At 37.8% G+C, this 22,233-nt stretch overlaps 2 protein-coding genes across 4 annotated transcripts in view; one reads left to right on the top strand and one right to left on the bottom strand.

Annotated features, from left to right (window-relative positions):
- The window catches only part of pax7a (paired box 7a), a 31,971-nt gene extending 28,286 nt beyond the window's left edge, over positions 1-3,685 (bottom strand). For 2 of the 3 annotated variants that reach the window (XM_064305881.1, XM_064305882.1), the window contains exons 1-4: positions 3,216-3,685; positions 1,318-1,553; positions 538-682; positions 39-167 (exon numbers count right to left, since the gene is read on the bottom strand). In XM_064305881.1, coding sequence (XP_064161951.1) covers positions 39-167; positions 538-682; positions 1,318-1,553; positions 3,216-3,300 — 595 coding nt within the window. In that variant the 5' untranslated portion in view covers positions 3,301-3,685. The remainder of the gene's footprint in view (positions 1-38; positions 168-537; positions 683-1,317; positions 1,554-3,215) is intronic. The other variant, XM_064305883.1, reaches the window with a different exon arrangement.
- A 12,046-nt stretch (positions 3,686-15,731) lies between these two features.
- mrps16 (mitochondrial ribosomal protein S16) lies at positions 15,732-21,145 on the top strand. Its single transcript, XM_064305009.1, has 4 exons — positions 15,732-15,894; positions 16,035-16,070; positions 16,260-16,520; positions 17,741-21,145. Exons 2-4 carry the CDS (start codon positions 16,058-16,060, stop codon positions 17,872-17,874), a joined length of 408 nt encoding a protein of 135 aa, XP_064161079.1. The 5' UTR covers positions 15,732-15,894; positions 16,035-16,057; the 3' UTR covers positions 17,875-21,145.
- Positions 21,146-22,233: the final 1,088 nt, after the last annotated feature.

Here is a 22,233-nt window from a genome sequence, read left to right as displayed (position 1 = left end):
ATAATAATAATAATAATAATAAAGACCCACTTAATTACCTTTATCACCCAGAATGCCATCAATGCTGTGCTTCGTTTTCTTTTCTCCGTCCTCATCCTTTTTGTCACAGTCGTCTTCCTCATCTCTCCGGCCGAAACGGGCCCGCAGCACGCGGCTAATCGAACTGACTGGTGGACACAAGGCACCATGACATTAGTTCACACCTGCATCTGCCAAACACTGAAGTCGCATGGTCTAATCGCTTTCAACAGCAAAACTGTAATAAATAAAAAGCTTTTTTAAATTTAATGTACCCTTTGTTGTTGCTCCTTTTAGTTGTTATTACAATGTTAATGTGTTAATATTTAATGTATGTTAATATGTAGCCTACAGAATGAAAGAAATTAATAAAGAAAAGAACACATTCCAACATTCGATCTCAATTGAGGCTTGCTAAAAGGCACTGATCACGTTTTCTTTGTAGGATCCTGTGTTGCCATTTCAACTGAAACTAAAACTCCCTTTAAGCAATGGTGGTAGATAAATAAAGTTGCTTACCGGACGACGCCTCACCTGAAGGAGCCGTGCCCCGGTCACACATCCCGTCTTTTAACAGTTTGTCCCTAATCTCCCAGCTGAACATTCCTGGGTTCTCCCGCTTGTACTCTTCAATTCTCTTCTCCACGTCAGGCGTTGCTACTTGCTTTGGGGTCGCAATTATTTAAAACGACCCCACAAACAGAAAGGAAACAAACACCTTTTAACTTCATTTAAGAGAAAACACGACTCTCGTCATGGTCACTGACACTCAGTAATATAAGATTATGGATGAAAATTATATATGTAATGTAGCTTTGGCGGCAGTGGGTCCAGAATTCAGTATTAATAATTTACCTCTCAACTGATAATGTATTTCAACAACGAGAAGTTTACAGATTTACGAAGATGATGGATTTAAAAATTATAATAAAACTGAACCATAAGTATATGACCAAAAATCTGTTCATTCAGATAATTTAATGCAGACAATACAACATATTATATAAATAGCATAAGGCTATGCTAAAGGTTAGCCTACTTCCAACTCCAGCTATAACGCTTATCGTTACCGGTAAAAATAAATAAACAAATAAATAAACATAATCGATATAGTAATAGCCCTAATAACAGGATGTTATTCAATGTGTGTGTGTTTGCTTGTTTGTTTCACCAACTCTTTCAATTTCCCTGAATGCTATGGGAGAAAACTCACGTGCTATGCGAGTCACTGAGTGTGAAGTAATGATAATATTATTTGACCATATTTCTTTTCACATTCCAAACTTTTGCTGCACTCACCCTGGGCTTGCTTCCCCCTATTGCCCCGGGACGTATAGACCCGGTCTCTTGATACCGACAGAGAATTTTTGACACGCAGCCGTGTGAAACTCGAAGCTGTCGCGAGATGACGCAGGGTCGGATGCCGTGATGCGCCATTTCCACTATCTTGTGTCGAATATGATTTGGCAACGGTCGTCCATTGATGAACACTCCGCCCAGCTGATTCACGCGCCCTTGGCCAAGTGGGGTTGAAACTGTATCGCAAAAAAAAAAAAACAACCCTCAAGTTCATCCACTAAAACCCCTCTATAATATTTAAAAAATTAAGGAAGAAACAGCAGCAATAACAACAAGTACATCAAAAGTATGAGGAGAAAAGTAAAGGCATGTGCAACCGATCTTTAAGATCCTTAAAATACACTGAAGAATACACCGTTTTCCAACATGGCTTGCGCCATGAGACTTTTTTTAAACATTTCATTATGAGTTGTGCTTATGACCTGCCTCTGAGAAATCTCCAATAAATCTACTAGCTGTAAATTACTCACTCACCACGGCATATTGAAATATTCCACACTAATCTACAAGTTAATGAGCCTACATGGACTTAAAAAATTTTAAAAAGAAAAACATCCATGCCAGATTATTATTATTATTATTATTATTATTATTATTATTATTGTCATTATTATTACTGTTGTTGTTCTTGTTCTTGTTGTTATTATTATTATTAGTATTATTATTATTATTACCGCCTTATAAGATGCAAATAATGCACAATCCATGGCTTATTATGGGCTCCGTGGTCAAAATCACAATTTATACACAATTATACATATTCATAATCTTAGAATGGGACAGGCTTGGGGATGACATTTTAATTTCATATTCAGAATGCTATGATTCTCGGCGCAGGAGCTGTGTTTTGTCCTGGGAGCACGGGGAATTCATTTACATTTTCACCGGGAGGTAAAGTGACCAATTCTGCATTAAAGATTGTAGTACTTCCCACATTCATCATTTGCAGGCATGCTGCACAGATATTGATGTGATCCTTTCAGGCGTCTCTTTTCTGTTTTATTATTCTTGCATCGCCAAGAGACTCAGAAAAATCAAGTGTAAAAAGTGAGCGAGCTGCGTGTTGTGTGGAGTTTTGCCGGAACCACTTGAGCACGAACACTTTGGTATGGATAAAAGCACTAATACACGTAAATAATGTGTGTGTGTGTGTGTGTGTACGTGTGTGTGCGTGGGTGTGTGCGCGCGCGTGTGTTTGCGTGTTTATTATTGCCAAATAAAAATGTAATTTCATGTAATTAATTATTATACAGTTAAAAAAACTGAAATAGTCACTTAGCATATGCAGACAAAATCAGCGATTATACAAGTGCAAGTGAATTTTGCGAACACATCCATTTTCGCAGATAACGCAGTGTCATAAGCTTGATGACATACATTGGCCTATTTCAGTTCCACTTTTATTTGAGTATTCGCGTTGTCATTCCCATCAATCCGATTGGTTAAGATATAGTATTTTAATGTTTAAGGAACAGTACGGCTAAAGTAAAAAAAATAAAGGCGCATCAATTTCTTTAGAGGGGTATTTAGAGGGGACTAATTTTGATTTTGTGATGTGCTTTAAAATACCAATAATGATAACAACAATAACTTACGAAGTCTCTTCCAAAGTCCTAACTTATACATTATTACTGCAATCGTAATTGCATGGTTTATATGATATGGAATTCAACACACATATCAAGTAAGCCTTGGTTTATTCTACTGAAAGACTGTTTTTTAAATAATATCTTTCTCATAACATTAAATAAGCGTAATCGTTCTCAAACGTGTTGAATGTGCGTATAATTTGTTTTATTTAATTAATTCCCCAACACAAGGATTTAAATATTTCATACCTTCCAAGGCAAATCCAGTTCGTGGATAGTTCTGGCCTGGCGTTGGTCGCATCATTCGCGGTACTGTTCCTGGTAACGTAGCCATTTCAGCTACTCTGTCAGACACAAATCCGTCACAGAAAAAGTCAACTTCTCAGTGGAAAGTCCAAACTTGGTGATGGTAAGTCTTGTCGATACAGTCTAATGACGTTGTCCTCTGCCGAATAGAATGAAAAATCAAATCTTAAAAGTCGTACATCCAGGAAAAACAATTAGAAAATACTACAACTCCCAAAACGACATTTTTTTCAGCGTCCAGCAGGGGTAAAATGAAAGAATATTCAACACGAGGTATAGCGCTTATTTAATTATTTGTCGTATTAGATCTAGTAGTATTTGACGGCAAAGTGTGCTTGAATGTTGGAAGTAGTTTCGATAGACAACTTTGGAGCACAACGCAGGAGGGGGGTGCCCCGTGCACCGATAGGCTGCTGTCTTTCTTTTATTCATGAAGAGAATGAGGGTTATTGCTACGGGTCTGTAGACCAATTGGTGGGCAAGACGTGGGACGCAAACACACATTCCGCTTCTTTTAATTCAGGGCAAGGCAAATCACCCTCTGAATGAGAAATGAATGTGACAAGAACAATGCATCCAATTTTTCAGCATAAGTTATCAGCTGGGACACTTTATTCGGTTTTCCGTATGATCTAGTAATATAAACGCGCGTCTTGATAGCATAGACTAACCAATCTAAAGATAAGCTTTCTCGTGAACTGTATAGGCATACGACTTATTTTATTTAATCTGCAATCCCACTCAAAGTGTGTAAGCAAACCACAAAGGCAATATGCATATTCAATTAAAACACAACCAAACAAATAACGAACATATTCTGGCTTCTCTGTCCATCGAAAAAATCTTGCATTTTAAGTTGGTACTTCTCACAGTATGAAAAACATCATGTGTAGCCAAGCTGTAACACCTGTGTAATTATAAAGGGCAACCTGTAAAACCTGATATCCGAATGGCGTCCAGTGCTTACAGGATGGAGATTCGATTGGGCTTGTTGTTTCATTTGTAACTTAAAATAATTAAAATAATTTAGCTGTTTTTTAATAGACCGATCAAATGACAAGTTAAGAAAATGCATTGTTTTATAATTAAATTTGTCACTGAAAACTGAGGTCTTGAATGGCTTCCACAGATCAACTCATTGCACCCATGCAAATTCTAAATTAGACTGTCCGAAGAGAAAAATATCTCAGGAACAGTGCTTTGAGAACACAGTGGACTACGACACGAAACCACACTAAACACGATTTTTGTTTATGTTATGTTTTTTGTTAATGTTTTTATTTTTTTAAATCGATACATTTTCACACTTATGTCGATTTGTGATATTATGGCATCACAAATCTTCCCCATTCACTTTAAAGGCAGTGAAAAATAAGTTCAACAAATAGCGAGTGTACAATAAAGTGTAGGCGAAATTATTCGTTTTTCCACCTAAGTCCCATTTGTCCTATACAACAATTTCCGTTTCATTATATTTCGCTTTAGAGTCCAACTTGAAAAAGTCAAAGCGCCACTTATTTGTCTGCAATCTCGAAATCACAACTGTAAAGTATCTTGTGGTTTCAGGAGTAGGCTATGAAAAAGTATCGAGATAAATGAAGATCAGCAAGAAATGTTACCAGTTAAAACAGTAGGTATGGTCGAGGAGGCATAAAGTTATAGATGTTCATAAAATGATTATAGCCACAAAATGTACAATTCAACTGAATATATAAATCCACGTGGTCACAACATTAGCCTATTGAAAGTCCAATAAACGCATAAAGACACAATTTAGAAGTTGCTTTTTGCCAAGAACATATGGCCGTCCGTGACTGCTTGAGTGTCCCTATTAATTTGCTAGCACGAAATTGGACGTTGCTTTGGAAATACAATTAACTGCATAGCCTCTTAATTGAAACGCCCGTATTGCACAATACTGAAATAGACAGCACAAAGGCAATCGTACAAACTGCGCTAAGTATTTAAAATTGAGATTGACACAAGAGTTGGCTAACTGGTGACAACTTGCATCAAAGTGTACATTTATTCTGCGGTTTCTTGCAGTCATCTCAGAGTTCACTACACGCACACACACGCGCATATAGATATGTATGTAGCCTAAACGTATACGTGCAATGCAAATGGAGACAAGGGTAAGCGTACGTGTCCATTCCGTGAGAACATCTTGTAAATTAAAGTTGCGTGAAAACTGCCGTGGATAACATTCCTTGTTGAGGGCAATTTCACAAATAATTTTTTCAACAATTAGAAAGTGCGCAGGGGTGAAATGGCAATTTCACGTGCAGGCGTGTGGGTAAGGAAGACCCGGTACCCAGCCGCGGTGCTATAATCCACTCTGCGGGTTTGGTTTGCTTAACACTGTACAAGAGGCACAAAGGACCCTTCGCCCCCAAGGATGAAGTCGGGTATAAACTCTGAGAAGCCAAATTCAACACAGAACCCTACCATCGTGTAAAACAACCCTGTGAGTTCTGTCAAAGAGAGTGAAAGGAGCTTTGAAAAAGAACTTTTTTTGTATACGTCTCTCTCTCTCTCTCTCTCTCTCTCTGGGATAGATGGGTGTGCTTGTATGTAAAGACACTGTAAATTTAATTTCATCATTAAATTTCTGAGGATATTTATTCATTCTTGTGATTATACAAAACTATTCAAAGGTAAAATTAAAAGTAGCCTATCGCAAATATTGACTGATAATGAAATTAATAGCATTTTATTTCTATTCTATCAACTGTTTGTCAGGCCAAATGTTAATTATGCGCTCGGTTTTTAAGAAGGCGCATTTTTCGATGAGAAATATTTGTTGAGCCTCATCTGAGATATGTACCTGTTCGTTTCAAATATTTTTTAAAAAATAGCTTCTGTGTTGTTTTTCTTCACACTAAAGAGTTTTTTTTTATTACGGGTTTTTTCACAATTGCTATTTGCTCTAGGCCTATTTCTGATGTGGCTCCGTTCGTCAAAAATCGTACATTTCTTTCATTTCACCACTCCCTCGTCCAGCTACTGGATCATTACTTCGGCGTTATGAAGCATACGAATGTCCTATTCAATATCAAAATATCGACTGAAGGTCGGATTTGGGATATCAGGCTCAAGGTCTATTCTATTGCAATGCCATCAATTTGTAGAAATTCAATTAATGAATTGAAAACACCCACGATGTTCTTTAAGAAATTTAGAATGAAGGTAATTCTGATTCATTTCCTGAACTGAAATTGAATTGACCCCATGTATAATAAAAGGATGTAGACTATTGAAAATAAAGCTGAATGCTTTAACATTTTCAAACCTCCCAGGTGGTATAAATTAAAGTTTAAGTAGCCTACGTTTAGGAAACTTGATATCGTTTGATAGCCTACTGTTCGTTCTTTTGCACACTTCCTAAACGATTATGTGAAATGTTAACTACACATTGTAAGAGTTAAAATGGACGAACACTCAAGCAATGCTTACATTCATCTCCATTCCTATTTCTATTGCGTTTGAATATTCAGGTAATGCTGTGTGTAATGTGTATTTTATTTCAAAAAGAGATAACACTTCTTGTCCAACGCGTTGGATAAGAATATGGTCAAGGACATTAGCCTATGTTTGATTTAATATTGGCAGTTTGCAGTTCATTACATAATATTGAAGGTTAGGTAACCGCTCCATTACGGTCATTTCAGTTTAACAGTAACTTCAAGTTAAATTTAGACATGAAGCATTGCCAATCGACAAGACGTAAAGCTGCTTTTCCTGTATTCTATAGGTAATCTTTTCGGACTGTTAAACATACTGGCTACATCTCGTGTCTATCTGTGTACATACATTCGCATATGTGATATGAGGGCATACATGTAAATATATTTCAACATTGCATATATATAGGCAGGAATACACCCTGGACTATATACACACGTTTATACATATACAAGACTAGACTATATGCATAATATAATATAATATAATATAATATAATATAATATAATATAATATAATATAATATAATATAATATAATATAATATAATATAATATGAATGACCAAAGACAGTCTGATAGAAAAAGAAAATATCCCCACACCGGCTTGTTCCATGTAGCTCCATGTTCCCAACACAGGTCCTCCGACCTAAACCTCTGGGCGGTGGGATGCAGTATAGAACTGTAAGTGCCACACCCTCCATCTGTGGGGGAAAGAAACTGTCAATCCAACAACTGACTGAAATATCCTTGCCTCTGAGGAAGTACTGGTGCCATTAAGAGAGACATACACTTCTGATATGTATTTACCTATGCGACATCCAAGAGTGATTTTTCCGCTTAGGGTTTTTTCTAGCCATGAAGACTTTGGCAGAAGCATAATATGCCAGTGTTACAAATTTCCAATCTTATCTTGATCTGAGAGGCGTTGTTCTAAAGCTTCTCAGCTGTGGGAGAGCATTTACTAAATAAGAGTTGTCCCAAGATTTTCCTTAATATTCTAATTAATCGCATGGACAGAATGTGGATAAACAGAGAAGGAAACCTATTCAGCTTATACTTCACCGTTTATCTCCAATGGAAGAAACAGAGACATGGATGAGTTTACACGTATTGTAAAGACCACAATAAACACTGCTGAAAATTATTTTCAGTATGGATGAACAGTGTAGATCTCTATTAAGATTATTTTTCAGCAGTGTTCCCTGTGGTCATCAGTCTGTACCCAAAACTCAGTACCCTTTCTACTTCATTCTTGCCTACTGTACATATTGCTGTTATATCATATCAAACAGACAACATATGCTGCAGCATTAAATAAATCTTTAATTTGATCCTTAGCAAGTGTGTTGCAGCAATGGCTACAGCAATGTTCCAGAAAAATCTGCCTCGTGTGAGTTCACAGTAAGTGAATGCGTTACAAGGGAAAAGCTGGAAACACGTGTCGGGAAGAAAACATCCAATCCTGAGTCCAAGCCCCTCTTTCATCTCATTCTGCTCTCTCCAAAAGAGCTGAAAGTGCATGGTGTGAGCATGAGGGTGTCGTGACCTGGGGTCAGAGGTCAGGTGGGGCAGTCCCTGATCCCTGTGCACAGAGAAAGGATTCTCGTGTTTAATACGTCCTGGCCTTGACTGGACACAAGGGCTCACTAAGGGGCAGTAGAATGTTTAAAAGTAACGTGGGGTGGCTCTGTGATAATAAAAATACAAAATTACATAAAGTGATTGGTTGTATACAACCACCTTCAATAAACTAGAAGGTGGTTGTATACCAGTATACTAGAAACTAGACTACAAGGGCCAAAGGAGAAATTAAGATCTGCCAAATCAGAAAGACGTGTTTGAACTAACTACATGTTTGCTAACATTTGTTGCAATGAATTAAGTTATTATCTGAAGTGCATAAAATCCCCAGGCAATCCATTATTTATGCCTACTGTGGCCTCGTAAAACTACAAAAGCAATTTTATCATAATTCTGTGTTCATTTGCCCTTGCACTTTGATTAAGACTTAAGCTTAAGCTCAGCGGAAAATGGTCCGGGTGACACCAATGCAAAAATGCAGGAAAATGCTGGAATGTGAGAAAAATTGGCCACATTATGTGGAAAGGTCCTTCTGAGGAGGCTTCCATAGCACTGAACCACAACCAACATTTGCAGAAAGTCATGAATAATTTGGTATTTTTGTATCATATTAATGAAATCAAGAAAATAAAACAGGCAGCATTTACAGTACCCAACATCTATTTAGCACATGCTCATGTCCAGGGTAACACACAAGGTGAAATACATTAGTGCACCTCATGCGTTTATAAGAGCAATAGAGAGGTACAGGAGACACTCTCAGAGCCAGTCACAGAGAACTTAAAAAGTCTCAAACATCATGTTCAGATAATAAACTGTCCTGTATTATTCTGAATGGCATGAATGTGATTATGATGAAAAGAGCCACTAATCTTCTGTGGTAAAAACAGCAAATATGTCCTTACTAAAAAGAAAATGCTAAATTATTTGTTTGTGGTTAACAAGCGATTCTTCGCAGTCTGCCATGTTTGTGCACATGAGAGGCTTGGTTTTCTTGTCACATTGGAGTAATGCATCTTCAGCCTGTCTACCACTCAGACCCAGGCTCCCTCAAGAGTCTTGACAGTTCCTGACAGCATGTGACAAAGTGGTCGGTGTTTCCTTATTCTTTTGTGGAAAAAAGTTTTAGCAGCTTATCAGTTGAAATGAATCAAGAGAAACAAAGAACTCTATTTAATCAGGATGAAAGTGATGTGTCCATTTTACATGCCCTCCTAATTTGTTTCACAAAATTGATCAGTGAGTTCAGCATAAAAGTGGACAGTTTGTCCTTTCATGGCTCCCTGTGAACTTTCCCTAACTAATGTTGGCCCTATGCTTCCTGAGCTTGTGTTCCTTGTGTGTGTGTGTGTGTGTGTCATTCCTGTGAGTGCGTCTGTGTCATCACAAGTTTGTGTTTAACTTGGTGTTTGAGCTTGTGTGTGGCTTGACGTAATATTTTGGACAAAGACATTTTTTTTTGATTTGGCTCTGTACTCAACAGTTTTAGATTTGTAAGCCAACAACTCAAATGTGACATTCTCGGCATTTATTTAAGGGCAGTCTTCTAATTTTGGTTTCACCATGTAGAAATTACAGCATTTTTAAAATAAATAGTCCCCTCATTTCAGGGTATCAAATGGACAAATGGCATCACATGTTTCTGATTAATCAGGGGTGTTCAATTGCTTCCTTCGTGCAAGTACTGTATAAGAGAACCTTTAGCTAGTGTCGATTCTAGGCTTTTGATTGCCTTTAGAGTCTCTTATTGACCTTTGTGAACATGAGGACCATAGTTGTGCTAATGAAAGTCAAGGAAGCCATTTTCAGGCTGAGAAATAAGATGCAAACCATTAGTTAGCCAAGAAAAATAAGATGAGCAGGTTACAGTTTGCTAAGAAGTGCCTAGTTCTGCAGAGTTCTGGAAAAAGGTCTTGTGGGCAGATGAGACTAAGGTTCAGGTATAAAAAGTACTGTAATATCTACATGGTGAAACCAAAGTATATCCAAAGACCCTTAGATAAAAGCTGAGAATGTGCACTTTAAGCATGTGTGTATATGTTAGTTTGTTATCTCCACGCAGCACATGTTAAATCCAAAGAGCAGAAGGGTGGAGGTTTCATTTGACCAAGGTTCAGTGGGTTACTATAACATTATTGCTTCCCAATAACATATCAGGCTTCCACAGGCTACCTGTTGTCATCATTGAGGGACATGACTGAAAGCTCTCCTGTAGTACAATGTAGCATGCAGACCGTTCACTCAGAGTTTATTGGGATTTTACACTTTTCCTTTCCTCCAAAGCTGCCATTAGCAGCATTACTCTGTGGTCACACCAAGGCATGCGACACCCACACTGCCCTGGGCCCTGACAGGCTGGCAGCAGCACTCGTAACACAGAGGCACAGGAAAGGCATGCAGCGGTCATTTCCTTTCCTGCACAGCATGAAAAGAATTTTTAGACAAGAATTTCCCTGTCACAAAATATGTTATTAATTTAAAACATTATTACAGTTGTGTTATTTTGAGCTTGGGGGCACGTATGCAGAAGCAACCTGAGGAACCCTGGCCAGCTTCAGCCCACCCCATCTCAGTGGGGTAAAGCCAGCTGTGTCCTACAACTGCTTTCCCAGTCATGGTCGGGTAATGACACAGCCAGGAAAGAAACCGGATATCCTACCAACGGTCTACATAAGTATTTCCCTCTTAAAAGTAAACATTTGATGCAGTATAATGTTGAGATTAATGCTGGCAGATTTTTATCACGTTCCACAACAGATCGTATTGATGAGGCTTATGAATGAAAGAATGTCAGATAATAAATGTGCTCCATTAACAACTCCAAACTAGGCATGTTCCATTCTGCATTTTGGGCCCATCCATTTTGTTTGCATCAAGATTAGGCATTCTGGCATACATGATGAAAAACACATGGCACATGGTCAGAATCTAGTATTAATAAAAGCCACGGTACATGTACATATAGATATGTAAATGTGTGTGTGTGTGTGTGTGTGTGTGTGTGTGTACATGAAAGTGTGCTGGCAAGATTATTATATTCATTATCACTATATGATCTGAATCACTAAAAAGCATATGAGAAAAGCAACAAGCATTTCCGTTATGTTCATACCATATGACAGACAAGCCTTCTATGCAAGGCTGTGTGCTGTGCTGCTAGTTCCCGGTACTCTATCAGGTGATCTGAACTGTGCTATCCTTGGCAATCACAGAAGGTTACTGTTAAAACAGCTTGACAAAGAGAGCATGAGGTCCTCACGAGAACATGAGCAACCTGCATGTATCAATGTCCTCCTTATGTAGGCGATGCCACACAGATTCACCATGCAAGATGCATTCTCTCTGCCAAATAGTCCTTTCAACATCTTCATTCGTTTGACTTTTTTTCCCAAGAACAAGCCATCAGCATGATAATGGTCATTTTTCCACTGAATGCCATCTCATCCCCAGTCTTTTGTGGGTACAGCATTTATATTGTGGAGTAATAAATGGGTGTTTGCGCTCTTGTTCTATCTTTACGAAGTCTCACTCATGTGCTCAAGCACCATGTTTTTTCACCAAAAACAAACTTCCCACTCCTGGGAAGATTCACGACTGTTCCAATTGTTCAAGTAGTTCAGTGAAGTCCCAAATTCTGGAATTTCCTTTGATTGTGGCATAGTGTACTTGTATATACTTTGTGATGACTACTTCACTCTGATGGTGAGGTTCAATATGAGTGAGGTTTAGATTCAACAAAGCAGACTGCAATCAAGTCTGATTGTGTTCAATCAGCTGAATCTAACTATCAATTCAATTTGGTTAATTGGTTGATTGAGTAACTAATGGGGCAATTACTTTCTCACATGGGTGATATGGGTGTTTGATAACTCTTTTCATTAAATGAATTAAATAGAAATAAAAAACATGTTTTATGTTTCACCAGTTTCCCTTTTTCTAATATTACATTCTGTCCAAAGATCTGAAACCATTCAGTGTGACAAATATGCAATAACAGAGGAAATCAGGAAGGAATACCACAGAAGATGTGAAGATTCAGTGACTCTACAAACTGTTTCAAATTCATGAAAATGTATGTTTCTCCAATTAGTTGCACAGGCCGGATAGAACACATTTGTATCATATAATGTTATAATATATATTCCATAACATACAGCAGTGTTCCTCATGTGATATGTAATTTTAAAAAACAGTGGGCTATATCTTGTATATATACTGTAAGTCTATATACCTTATGCCGTTTATCCTGTATGTGACTTCATCACTGGCATGTTAGCTGACATGGACATTATGCATTATCCCAAGGTGGCCTAATATATTTTTCTGTGTATGAGTGCTTGTCAAATAAACAAATAACTTGAACCACTTGTGCTTCTCTTAGTGTTTGGATAAAGGGGGTACCCAAGCTGTGGCCCAAAGGCCAAACTTGGCCTGACAAGGCCTTTAATTTGGCTTGAAAAAAAGGGGGGTTATTAAAAAAGAACTCTTCCTATAGTTAGGTGAATGGGGGAAATGATCATTCAAATGGCAAGTATATGTCCTGTTAGACTGATTCAATGCATATCTTTAAAAATATCAGCACATATGTACTCGAACTTCAATTTCATACAATTGTGTGTACAGTGTTTTCTGCAGCTGTTGGCAGTGTAAGGCCATGCTCTAATGGTATTTATTATATAAGCACTGAAGCATAATATTGAGAGATTACTTGCTTCATCTTTACATCTTGGAAGTTTTATATTTTGACCCACAGGTTATTATTGAGTCTCATTTGGCCTAGGAAGCTCAAACCTTGGCCATGGCCCTCCTAGAGGATCTAACTCTGATGAAGTGTTTCTATTTAAAAACATTCATTATAAAATATATAGATACTATTATATATTATCATTTCTTAAAAAGGACAGGCGCTCCATACCTTGAAAACGTTTCTAATGTTTAATGAACACATCCATTTAAGTTCTTTTTTTCAATTTTTACATGTTTTAATACAATACAGGTTTGGCTTGCTACCATTTACCTAACTTAGTCTGAAATTTCTGAAATGTTCTAAACAGTTTTGTGTTAGTGTAGGTAGAAATGAAAAATTTCTTTCTTTTGTTTGTTATTCAATAAATACTCATAAATTCACAGATAGATAGATAGATAGATTATATAACTGCACCAATGTGACTATAGATTTATAGATGTATTCCCCATGGCATGCACAACCATTTCTGACATTGTATGGCCTTATTATGGTAAGTCTGTGAATAGACATTAGGGGTCTAATTAAGAACAATTAACAAATCCCTACAATTCAGATTCAATTCAGGCCACAATTATGGTTGACCTAAAATCAGGATATGATGTGTGTCCCCAGAACTGAGTTTACAAACTCCTGATCTAATCTAGTTGAGTACAATATGATAAAATAAATGAGATCTCACTGGAGAAATATGTATAATGAATACAGAGGATGTGTGTGACTGTTAAACTTCCTTCAAGCTTCTGCATATTGCCATAAAAAAACAGACCCTTGGGTAATTGAGTTGCCATTCGGTCTATTATCTCAACATGTATTTGATATTTATTAAAAGGGGATGCACCCATTTCATGGCTGTATGTGATGGCTGAGTGTTGAGAATCAAAGGGCGTCACTGCCTCAGGACAGTTCAGGAGGTCAGGGGCCAGACACGGAGCACAGTTTTTACAAACAGGAAACAAAGTTTCTTCTAATTTATGAAAAAGAGAGAAAAATTCATGAATACAACAGATATGAACTGGAGTACATTTATACTAGCTAATTCAATGCATGAAAAATGTGCATGTTTACATAATCCAAATACCAGAGAGGAAAACACATTTTAGCTTGGATACTTTCACGTAATGTGAAAAAGATGAAAAAACATTGATGGTTTTCTACAATTTAAAATATAAACACATTGAAAGGAAACAGATCATTTCAGATCTTTACATGCGAAAAAGGTAAATGAATTCATATATGATATTATTTATCTGCCTGTTCATTTGTGAAGCACAAAAGTAATTTTCCCACATGGCAAATAAAACAATTATAGGTGGTAAATCAGACTGAAAATGCGACATTGCCATCTGGTGGACAAAAGTAAACCTTACAATGGATACACGTTTTGGACAACTTGAATCTGACCTCTACGGAATATAGTTGACATAACTACAATTATACATAAACATAACCACAAAGAGGCAATTCATAATGAGTGTTGTGCGAACAAATTATATTATTCATTGAATGGATTAGACCAGCGGTTTTCAAACTTGAGTCTGGGGGAACCCAGAATGTGTATGCTGATCTTTGTAACAAATCGATCTCTTGATGAATAGAAAATGGTGAAAATAGGTGTTTAGGTTCTTTTCAACATTTTTCCGTAGGTTTATCTTAACGTAAGTTTGAAATGTGCATTTAATTTCAGTGACCAGGTGTCCAGTTTCAACAACCAGGAGGACCATACTCGTTTAACTGTTTAATTTGCCACTACAGTACACTACAGAAATGAAAGCATTAGTTGATAGGAACAATTAAAAGTCCTGGGATGTGAATATGGGATATTCATTCTTTGTGTCATTCATAGCCAGTTCTGGCATAACCTAATGTGGATTAAGTGGACAAACCATTCTTCGGCAGCTATTAAAATTGCTGAATTAAGAACAGTTAAGAGTTTGTCACTATTTGTTTGGTGCAGCTGCTGTTAATTTGAATGAAAACAAGCTTAAGGGTCCCCCAGAACTGAGTTTGAAAACCTCCTGGATTAAGACCTTTAAGACAAAAATAGTCAGGCCAAAATGAGGCATATAGCCAATTACAGGAAATCACAGGAAAGACAATCAGCTTAGATATAAAATGAGTAATAAAAGTGCACGTGAATGCTGGGCCTCTACACAATATTTGGTACTGTATCTGTAATCGCAAATGATTGGTTGGTGTGTGGAAAACCAGCTACCTAGGGCCACTTAAATGAGCAGGATTGTTTTCATTTTTTTTTCTCTTTTTTCCTGTAGATTTACGTGTTTTCATTTCTTCTACATTGAAATCACAACACCTGTGAGACTTTTCACTTACTTAAGCATACACCAACTCGGCTCCAAACCCGTAACAAATCCTTCCAAGAAATAAAAATATTTTTGCCATGTTTCAGAAGTGTTGACGACGACTGACGACATATTTTTAAAAATGAGCGAAATAATAATTATCATAATCATGTAGTGCAACATTTGGAGTAACATGAAATTGGACATTCATGCTTTCCGTCGCTAGGGAAAATACTCGATAATCGATACAAACCTGCTCTCCTCGAATAGATGTGCACACTGCACTGGGGCTTTGGCAATGATACAGTTCAGTGGGCTTTGGCTTTTCAGTATGTTCGAGCTTTCTGTTTGATTAAGTGACCTTATGACAAACTACTTCCGGGTAGTTGTCGGCGTCGAACATGGCTGCGGTGTAGTTGTCAATGTGACATGCAGACTGTTGTGACTTGTATAATGTTAAACATAAGTTCTTAAAACGAATGAGATTTTGGGATTGTTGTGTCTGTGTTGTCCTTGTATCCTCGTGAGGTACGTTTAGTCTCATATACTTATAATGAGTTACGTCTTGATGTGGCATGGCTAAGTAGCTGGACTATTCGCTAGCTACATTAGCTGATATTGGTTAGCCCAGGCATTACTTTTCTAACATAAATTAACTTATTTTTCAGGTTCGGAAAGGCAGTCATACGACATGGTTCATCTCTGTAAGTTTAAACCCCCAGTTAAATATCGTGCGTATTTGAAACGATCAGACGAATTAACCTTAGCTAACAGTTAAATATTTCTGGCTGACATTGCCCTGTGTATCGACACACCGGTCGTGTAGTTAGTCCGCGACGTTCAGTAGGAAACCATTTAATTTAATTGGTCCTGCCGATTGTGTTTTTTCGTAGCGCCTTTGCTTCTGAAGCAGTATCATGGAGGATACGTCGTCATTAGACTGGCACTGGGCGGCTGCACAAACAGGCCGTTCTACCGAATAGTGGCAGCATACAATAAACGCGCCCGCGACAGCAAGTACATCGAGCAACTGGGCTCCTTTGACCCCCTCCCAAACATCCACAACGAAAAACTCGTCAGCTGCAATTACGAGAGAATCAAGTACTGGATCGGTTGTGGTGCTCACCCCACTAAACCCGTGGCCAAACTACTAGGTGAGTCTGAGATGAGTGTAATTCAGGTTCCAGGGTTTTTTTGTAAGACCAAATAAGCATTCTATATCTCATTAAAATCTCTTATGTAGTTCAAAAGTGTGTTGAATTGACCTGGGCCTACCCTACGTTTTTTTTAAATTTGTTTATTTATTTTATGCCATAACATTTTAACTGGCACCCGAATAAAAAATTCAAAAATTAATTCATACTGTTTGGTTGAGCAGGCTCTAAAGTCAATAACCAAGAAATCTGGTGAGATGAGTTGGTCTGATGGACTGTACTGATTGATAAATAACACACTCAGCAATGAAAACCAGTTAACCCTGCAATCTTGAGAATCATCAGGGTAAAATTAAGTTTAAAGGAAAAATATAAAATATCTGTTTTCAGAAACAATAAATGATTAAGAGTACTGTGGAAAAATATCCTGGCTCAAGCTGTTATTGCTCGCCTACAGGACTTTGCTTGTGTATAATTTTTAAGATGTCTACCAAGCTTAAGTGTTCTTTAGCTAGGTGTCTCCTAATTTCTGTGTATGAAGCCAGGCCCAGAGCGGGAGTAATGCAGGGTGAGTTAGTGTGTGCCAGTCCTTGTTGCTTTTCCTCAGTCCCTTCCGGGCTTTAGTCACGCTCTTCATGCCCCCAGTCCTTGATTTTGGTCCACCTAATCTCCTCAGTCAAATTGGGGTAAAGATGTGGGGTCTTGGTCAAGGGCAGGGTTGTCACAGGTAACCTGTTTTCAAAGTTGTATATTGAAAAGGCCATCTTTTAATTGGAATATGATGGTAACACCAAGGAGGGGCTGTATGGGTGGCACCTCAGAGGCCTAACAGGACGAGCAAACAGCCAGCAGTCTGCGTCTTTGGCCGCAAACACGCTAAAGCTTTTGTCGGAGCCCGGTTTGACTTAGGAAGGTAGCAGACGAGAGCCACCATGCTCTTGAAATACATTTTTATGATGTGTACAAACCAATGCAAAAATGAGCTAAGGAGTGTGCCCCGGCATTGCCCACACTGCAAACAAAGCTACACGACATTAATCTCTTTATTTATGACTCAGTTTTTCAAACACAGGGAAGACTGAACAAAGAAAGAGCCATTTTTTGGCTTTGCCTTCTTGAGCAGTTTCCATGGTTGCAGGGCAGTCCTTAAAAGGAGAGTGGCAGACGCTCTTTAGTTCACGGCGTGTTTTAAGTGTCTGTCTCCCATGTCTGTCGCTCAGGGCTGGCGGGATTCTTCCCTCTGCACCCAATGACGATAACGGAGGCAGAGCGGCGGAAGAACGCGGCTGTTCTGACCGAGGGAGGAGGCGATGAGGAGCAGGCTCAGGAGACCAGGGAGGAGGAGGAGGCGTAGCCCAAACCCTAACCCAAACCCGCAGCCCAGACTGAGCCCGCCGAAGGAGCGGGCCGTCTGTTCCAGGAAGGAGCCTTCTCGCACTTTGGCTCCTGTGCTGAGCAGCTACGTGCGGATGTATCGCGTGGTCCCGAGACTCTTTGATACGTCATGTATTTCATATGATAACCTGGCTTGGTTCGATTTTTGTTTTTTGCTCCAATACCACATACTTCATTTGATCTGTTAATGTTTTATTGTATTTAGAGATATTGTTCTTGGGGTTGAATAAAGTATTGTGCTTGAGGAAAAATCTTATTTAAATTTCAGTGTAGTCTAGGAATCGGGTCTGCAGTTTGGACTGAAATTATATTACTTTTTTAAAGGGGTAATCCCTGTGTACAGCACCAAGATATGCAGCCAGAGACCCCTATGACAAAACTTAATTACTCAGTGGAAGCAACTAAAACAATTTCAGTGGCAGGCAATTCAATTAAAGTCTTCATATATAGACCTTGACTTTAACCATGACCACAGAAAAACAATATGCCTGGTAGTGCTGTAAATATTTAAAGTTCTTTAGGCCCTGTACTGTGTGGACTGTTGCAGTGGTTTAGAGAAATGTTTGTGGGTGCCTATTAGTTCATTTTATCTGCAAACTTATACCTTCTGATTTTAGTCAAGTAATTCTTCCCGATATCATAGACCGTTTGCTTTTTCCTTCATCAGATATTTATTTATTTTTTAGCACTAGTTGTGTAGAACATACGGCTCAAACAAATTTTCAGTATATTACAGCTTATGCCACTAGTGGTGGAGTTTAGATGCAGTGTTGCCTTTTTAGATAAAGAGAGGGCAAATTAATTGTTCTTAAGAGGATGCATTGACACTTTCCCATAGAATCTAGGTTGTTGGCAGTGTACAATAACTGTTGCCACAATAGTGTAATTCATTGAACAGTAAACAAGGTTTATCTTAATAGAGCTCCACCTTTTCTTGACACTCCCCTGATAGGGACCTCGCCAGTTCTGTGAGATTGTGTAATGGAAAAATAATTTTTTCTGTGTAAATGTCACTGTTGGTGTGACCCAATGCACTTCGCTGGAATACTTAGCCATCGCCCTAAAAAGAATCTAATCATAAGCAGCAATTCCAGCTGGTCCCTTTTTATTATATGTGTTTACCACAGCAGTGCCGTTATGCACTTAACTGAGTCAGCACAAAGCACAAGTGGACAGTGAGATTATAGCATCACCAGCCACACACCTGTGGAAGGAGCTGGCCTACATGGCTAGCTGGTTATTAAGTAAGGTAATGGGTAATTGACTTTATATTAAGAAGTAGCATCATAAAAATAAGCATTATGAGTAAATGAGCTAGGTAAATCTTGTTTCATCATTTTTTTTACCTGTAATAAACTTTAGAAGCCATGTTAGGAGTTCTGCTGTATAACCTTAAATTAATGGATGGAAATTAATCAGTTTTTTCAGAGAAACACAAATTACTTTTGACAGCTGAACAAATTGTATTTTTATTGAAGTATCTCACATACCTTAAAAAAAATTACCATGTATTCTGAACATATGAGTGCATAGTACTTGAGATTAACCAAAGCAATCAAGCATTAACCAGAATATTAAATATCGTCAAAGCCTGAATTGGAAAGAGACTAACAGTCTCCATTTTGTGAAAGCTTTGTTTCCTGGTCAATTTTTAAGAAATTGTTGGAATCTGAATTCATGTTTTTTCAACGACGGGGGTAAGCATAATTTATTCTAGCTCTTGGGTTAATAAGAGATAGGTTTACTTATGAATGGTTTCACGAAAAATGCATTCAAAGGGCTGGGTACATTGTGCAATCAAATTACAGTGCCATTGTACAGGAAACCCCGAATGTAAAAATAGAATGTTAACTGACTTTCCCATTGTTCCCATTGACCTGACCTGGGCTGGGTTGATGCTTTGTTTTCAAGTCCTGGCAATGCTTTGCAAAAGCAGGACTAGAGACACTGTATCACACTCAGTGTGACATTTTGGTTTCTGAAAGAGCGATAGTTACACAGTTTACACTACACTTTTGAATACTTGTGCTTTTCACAGCAGCGCTGCGTCTCCCTATGTCAACGGAACACACACCTAAAAACACAATACTCCAGCCCTTCTCAAACCAAGCAGACAGCAGAAAGCTCACAAGGTTCAATCAATCAAATGTCATTCAAAGACCCAAGCCCCCCGCTACGTCACTGCTGTTTATGATGAGTCATAAAGGGCAAGCATTAATAAGTGTTAGAAGAAATATTTACCTTTCCAAGTTTTTATGAACATCTATGCCCCCAATAATTTATTATATGAAATAATCTGCTCCAGGTTCTTAAATCAACTTTATTTACCTTTCTTGAAATGAGAGATCCTCTATCCAATATCCTGAGCCTAAAGATATCCAAGTGTATTTAAAATTCTAACCTGTAAATTTGACACCTGGAGCCGGTCTAGTAGCCTTTCTGTGTTCGTTTTTGTGAGCTTATATGTCTGTACATTGTGGTGCACAAATACAAAAACACAGTACCTTAAATGTGGTGTGATGAAGGTTTTATATTATTGTAATATCTCTGTCTTTTTCTTTTATGAAATATTCAGATGCATATGGACTTGGGTCAACTATTGCACCCAAGTCCTTTTCTAATTGTGTTCCTGTCATAACATAATCCTGTCTTAAATTACTGTAGGGCTCAAGGAAACCTTTTGTCAAATTGAATTTGCTTGCTGTCTGCCCAATTACTTAAAACCTTAAATACCCTTGAATTACCTTAAGAGCTTCAGAACTGTTTGTTATATTTTGGCCTTTTTAAGCTATGTAAAATACATGTCTACCATAAGCAATATTCCAGCTGTGAATATACCTGTCAGAAACAATATATTTCTGTATGTAAGAAGCTATTAATAAGTTTATTTTATATTTAGGAATAAAGGGGTGGACCAGATAGCACAGCCCAACATCACATAAAAGCTATTGAAATTTAATGTTTAAACACAAACCTTGATATTGATCACTTAATGTCCATGACAAATCCTTTGTATTTATAGCCTTTGAAATATCTTTGGTTTATCTGACTGATCTGACTCATGCATTGCCTATCACGCTGCCTAGTTTTGCTCAGTAAATATTAGGCTAAATGATCAACCAAGTGTTCATACACGATGCAGTGACTACGTGGGAGTGGTGAATAAAATTAACCACATACTGCATGTGTGTGCCCATATGTTATATTAAATGAGTTCCTGCTTCCCTGTTTGCAATCCTTCCCTGATGTTATTGTATAAAAAGTTATCCAGATATATTTTAAGTTCTAATTTTATATGTGCTGTGTGTGTGCATGTGTGTGTATGTGTTATTGAGTAATATGTGTGTGTTATGGAAGTAGTATGTCTGAATACAATTGACAATTATATTCAGGTAAACTAAGTATTAATAAACTTACGTACATGTAGCTGATGCTCTTTTGCAAAGATCATGGATTAAAATGGAGTAGTTTGGAGTAGAGGGGGGAAGTATGAAAGTACAGACCCATGAGAGACAGCAAGTGCAAAAAATGCAGATTCAGTTTACAACTTGTCACCTATCCTACTGCATGAAACTAAATTAAACAAGAAAACTACCCCATTAAACTACATTAAAAGAACAGCAGCATAGAACCACAAGCTCTGAAAACAAAAATAAAACAAGAGAACTGGTCAATGTGTATCCAGCACAAGACTGGTCTTGAACTAGGCTCTCTGCTTCTACTATGAGTCCTGGTAAGCTTTCATGAACAGTTAAGTTCCACAAAACCTTTCTAATGCCAGTACAAAACTGACAAAACTAAACTATGCCTTGGTTTTAATGACAAAAGTCAACCTGAAATATGTTCTTCAATAAACTTTTATTGAGCCTGGAGGAACTGAAGACTTAAGGGCTTCATACAGTAATCTTTAAGACCTGGGCTTGTTGCAGTTGCTGTCTTGAACTGTTGGCCTGTCAAAAAACAGGCAAATATGACTATCCCTCAGTCCAAAGCAAACTCATTTATCCAATTGACTTTGATATTATGCAATGGTTAGATGACACTGCAAGTAGTAAGGATCTTTTGCAAACTTGATGAAAAAATAGCAAATTTAACCATTAATTGACAGAAGTTAATGATTACTGTATGGATAAAATATTTCTAAAGCCTGACATGCACTTTAGACAGAATACGAATATAATTACATTTAAAACCATTGGCAAAGCTATCATGTACCAACATAGCGACTTTTTTGGAAACACATATCTATCTAGCACATATATGGTATATTTACATTTATTTTGTCCTAACCAATATGCGGGCAAAACAATTCCCTGCC

The sequence above is a fragment of the Anguilla rostrata genome, chromosome 13, assembly GCF_018555375.3.
Source record: "Anguilla rostrata isolate EN2019 chromosome 13, ASM1855537v3, whole genome shotgun sequence".
Classification (NCBI taxonomy): Eukaryota; Metazoa; Chordata; class Actinopteri; order Anguilliformes; family Anguillidae; genus Anguilla; species Anguilla rostrata.
Note: the sequence above shows the minus strand (reverse complement) of the source record. Positions and strands in the feature narration are given on the sequence as shown.

Bases quoted from the DNA above. Each gene is read 5' to 3' on its own strand.
- mrps16 (XM_064305009.1), top strand. The intron at 16,521-17,740 runs GTGAGTCTGAGA...TCTGTCGCTCAG, and splicing joins ACCCGTGGCCAAACTACTAG to GGCTGGCGGGATTCTTCCCT.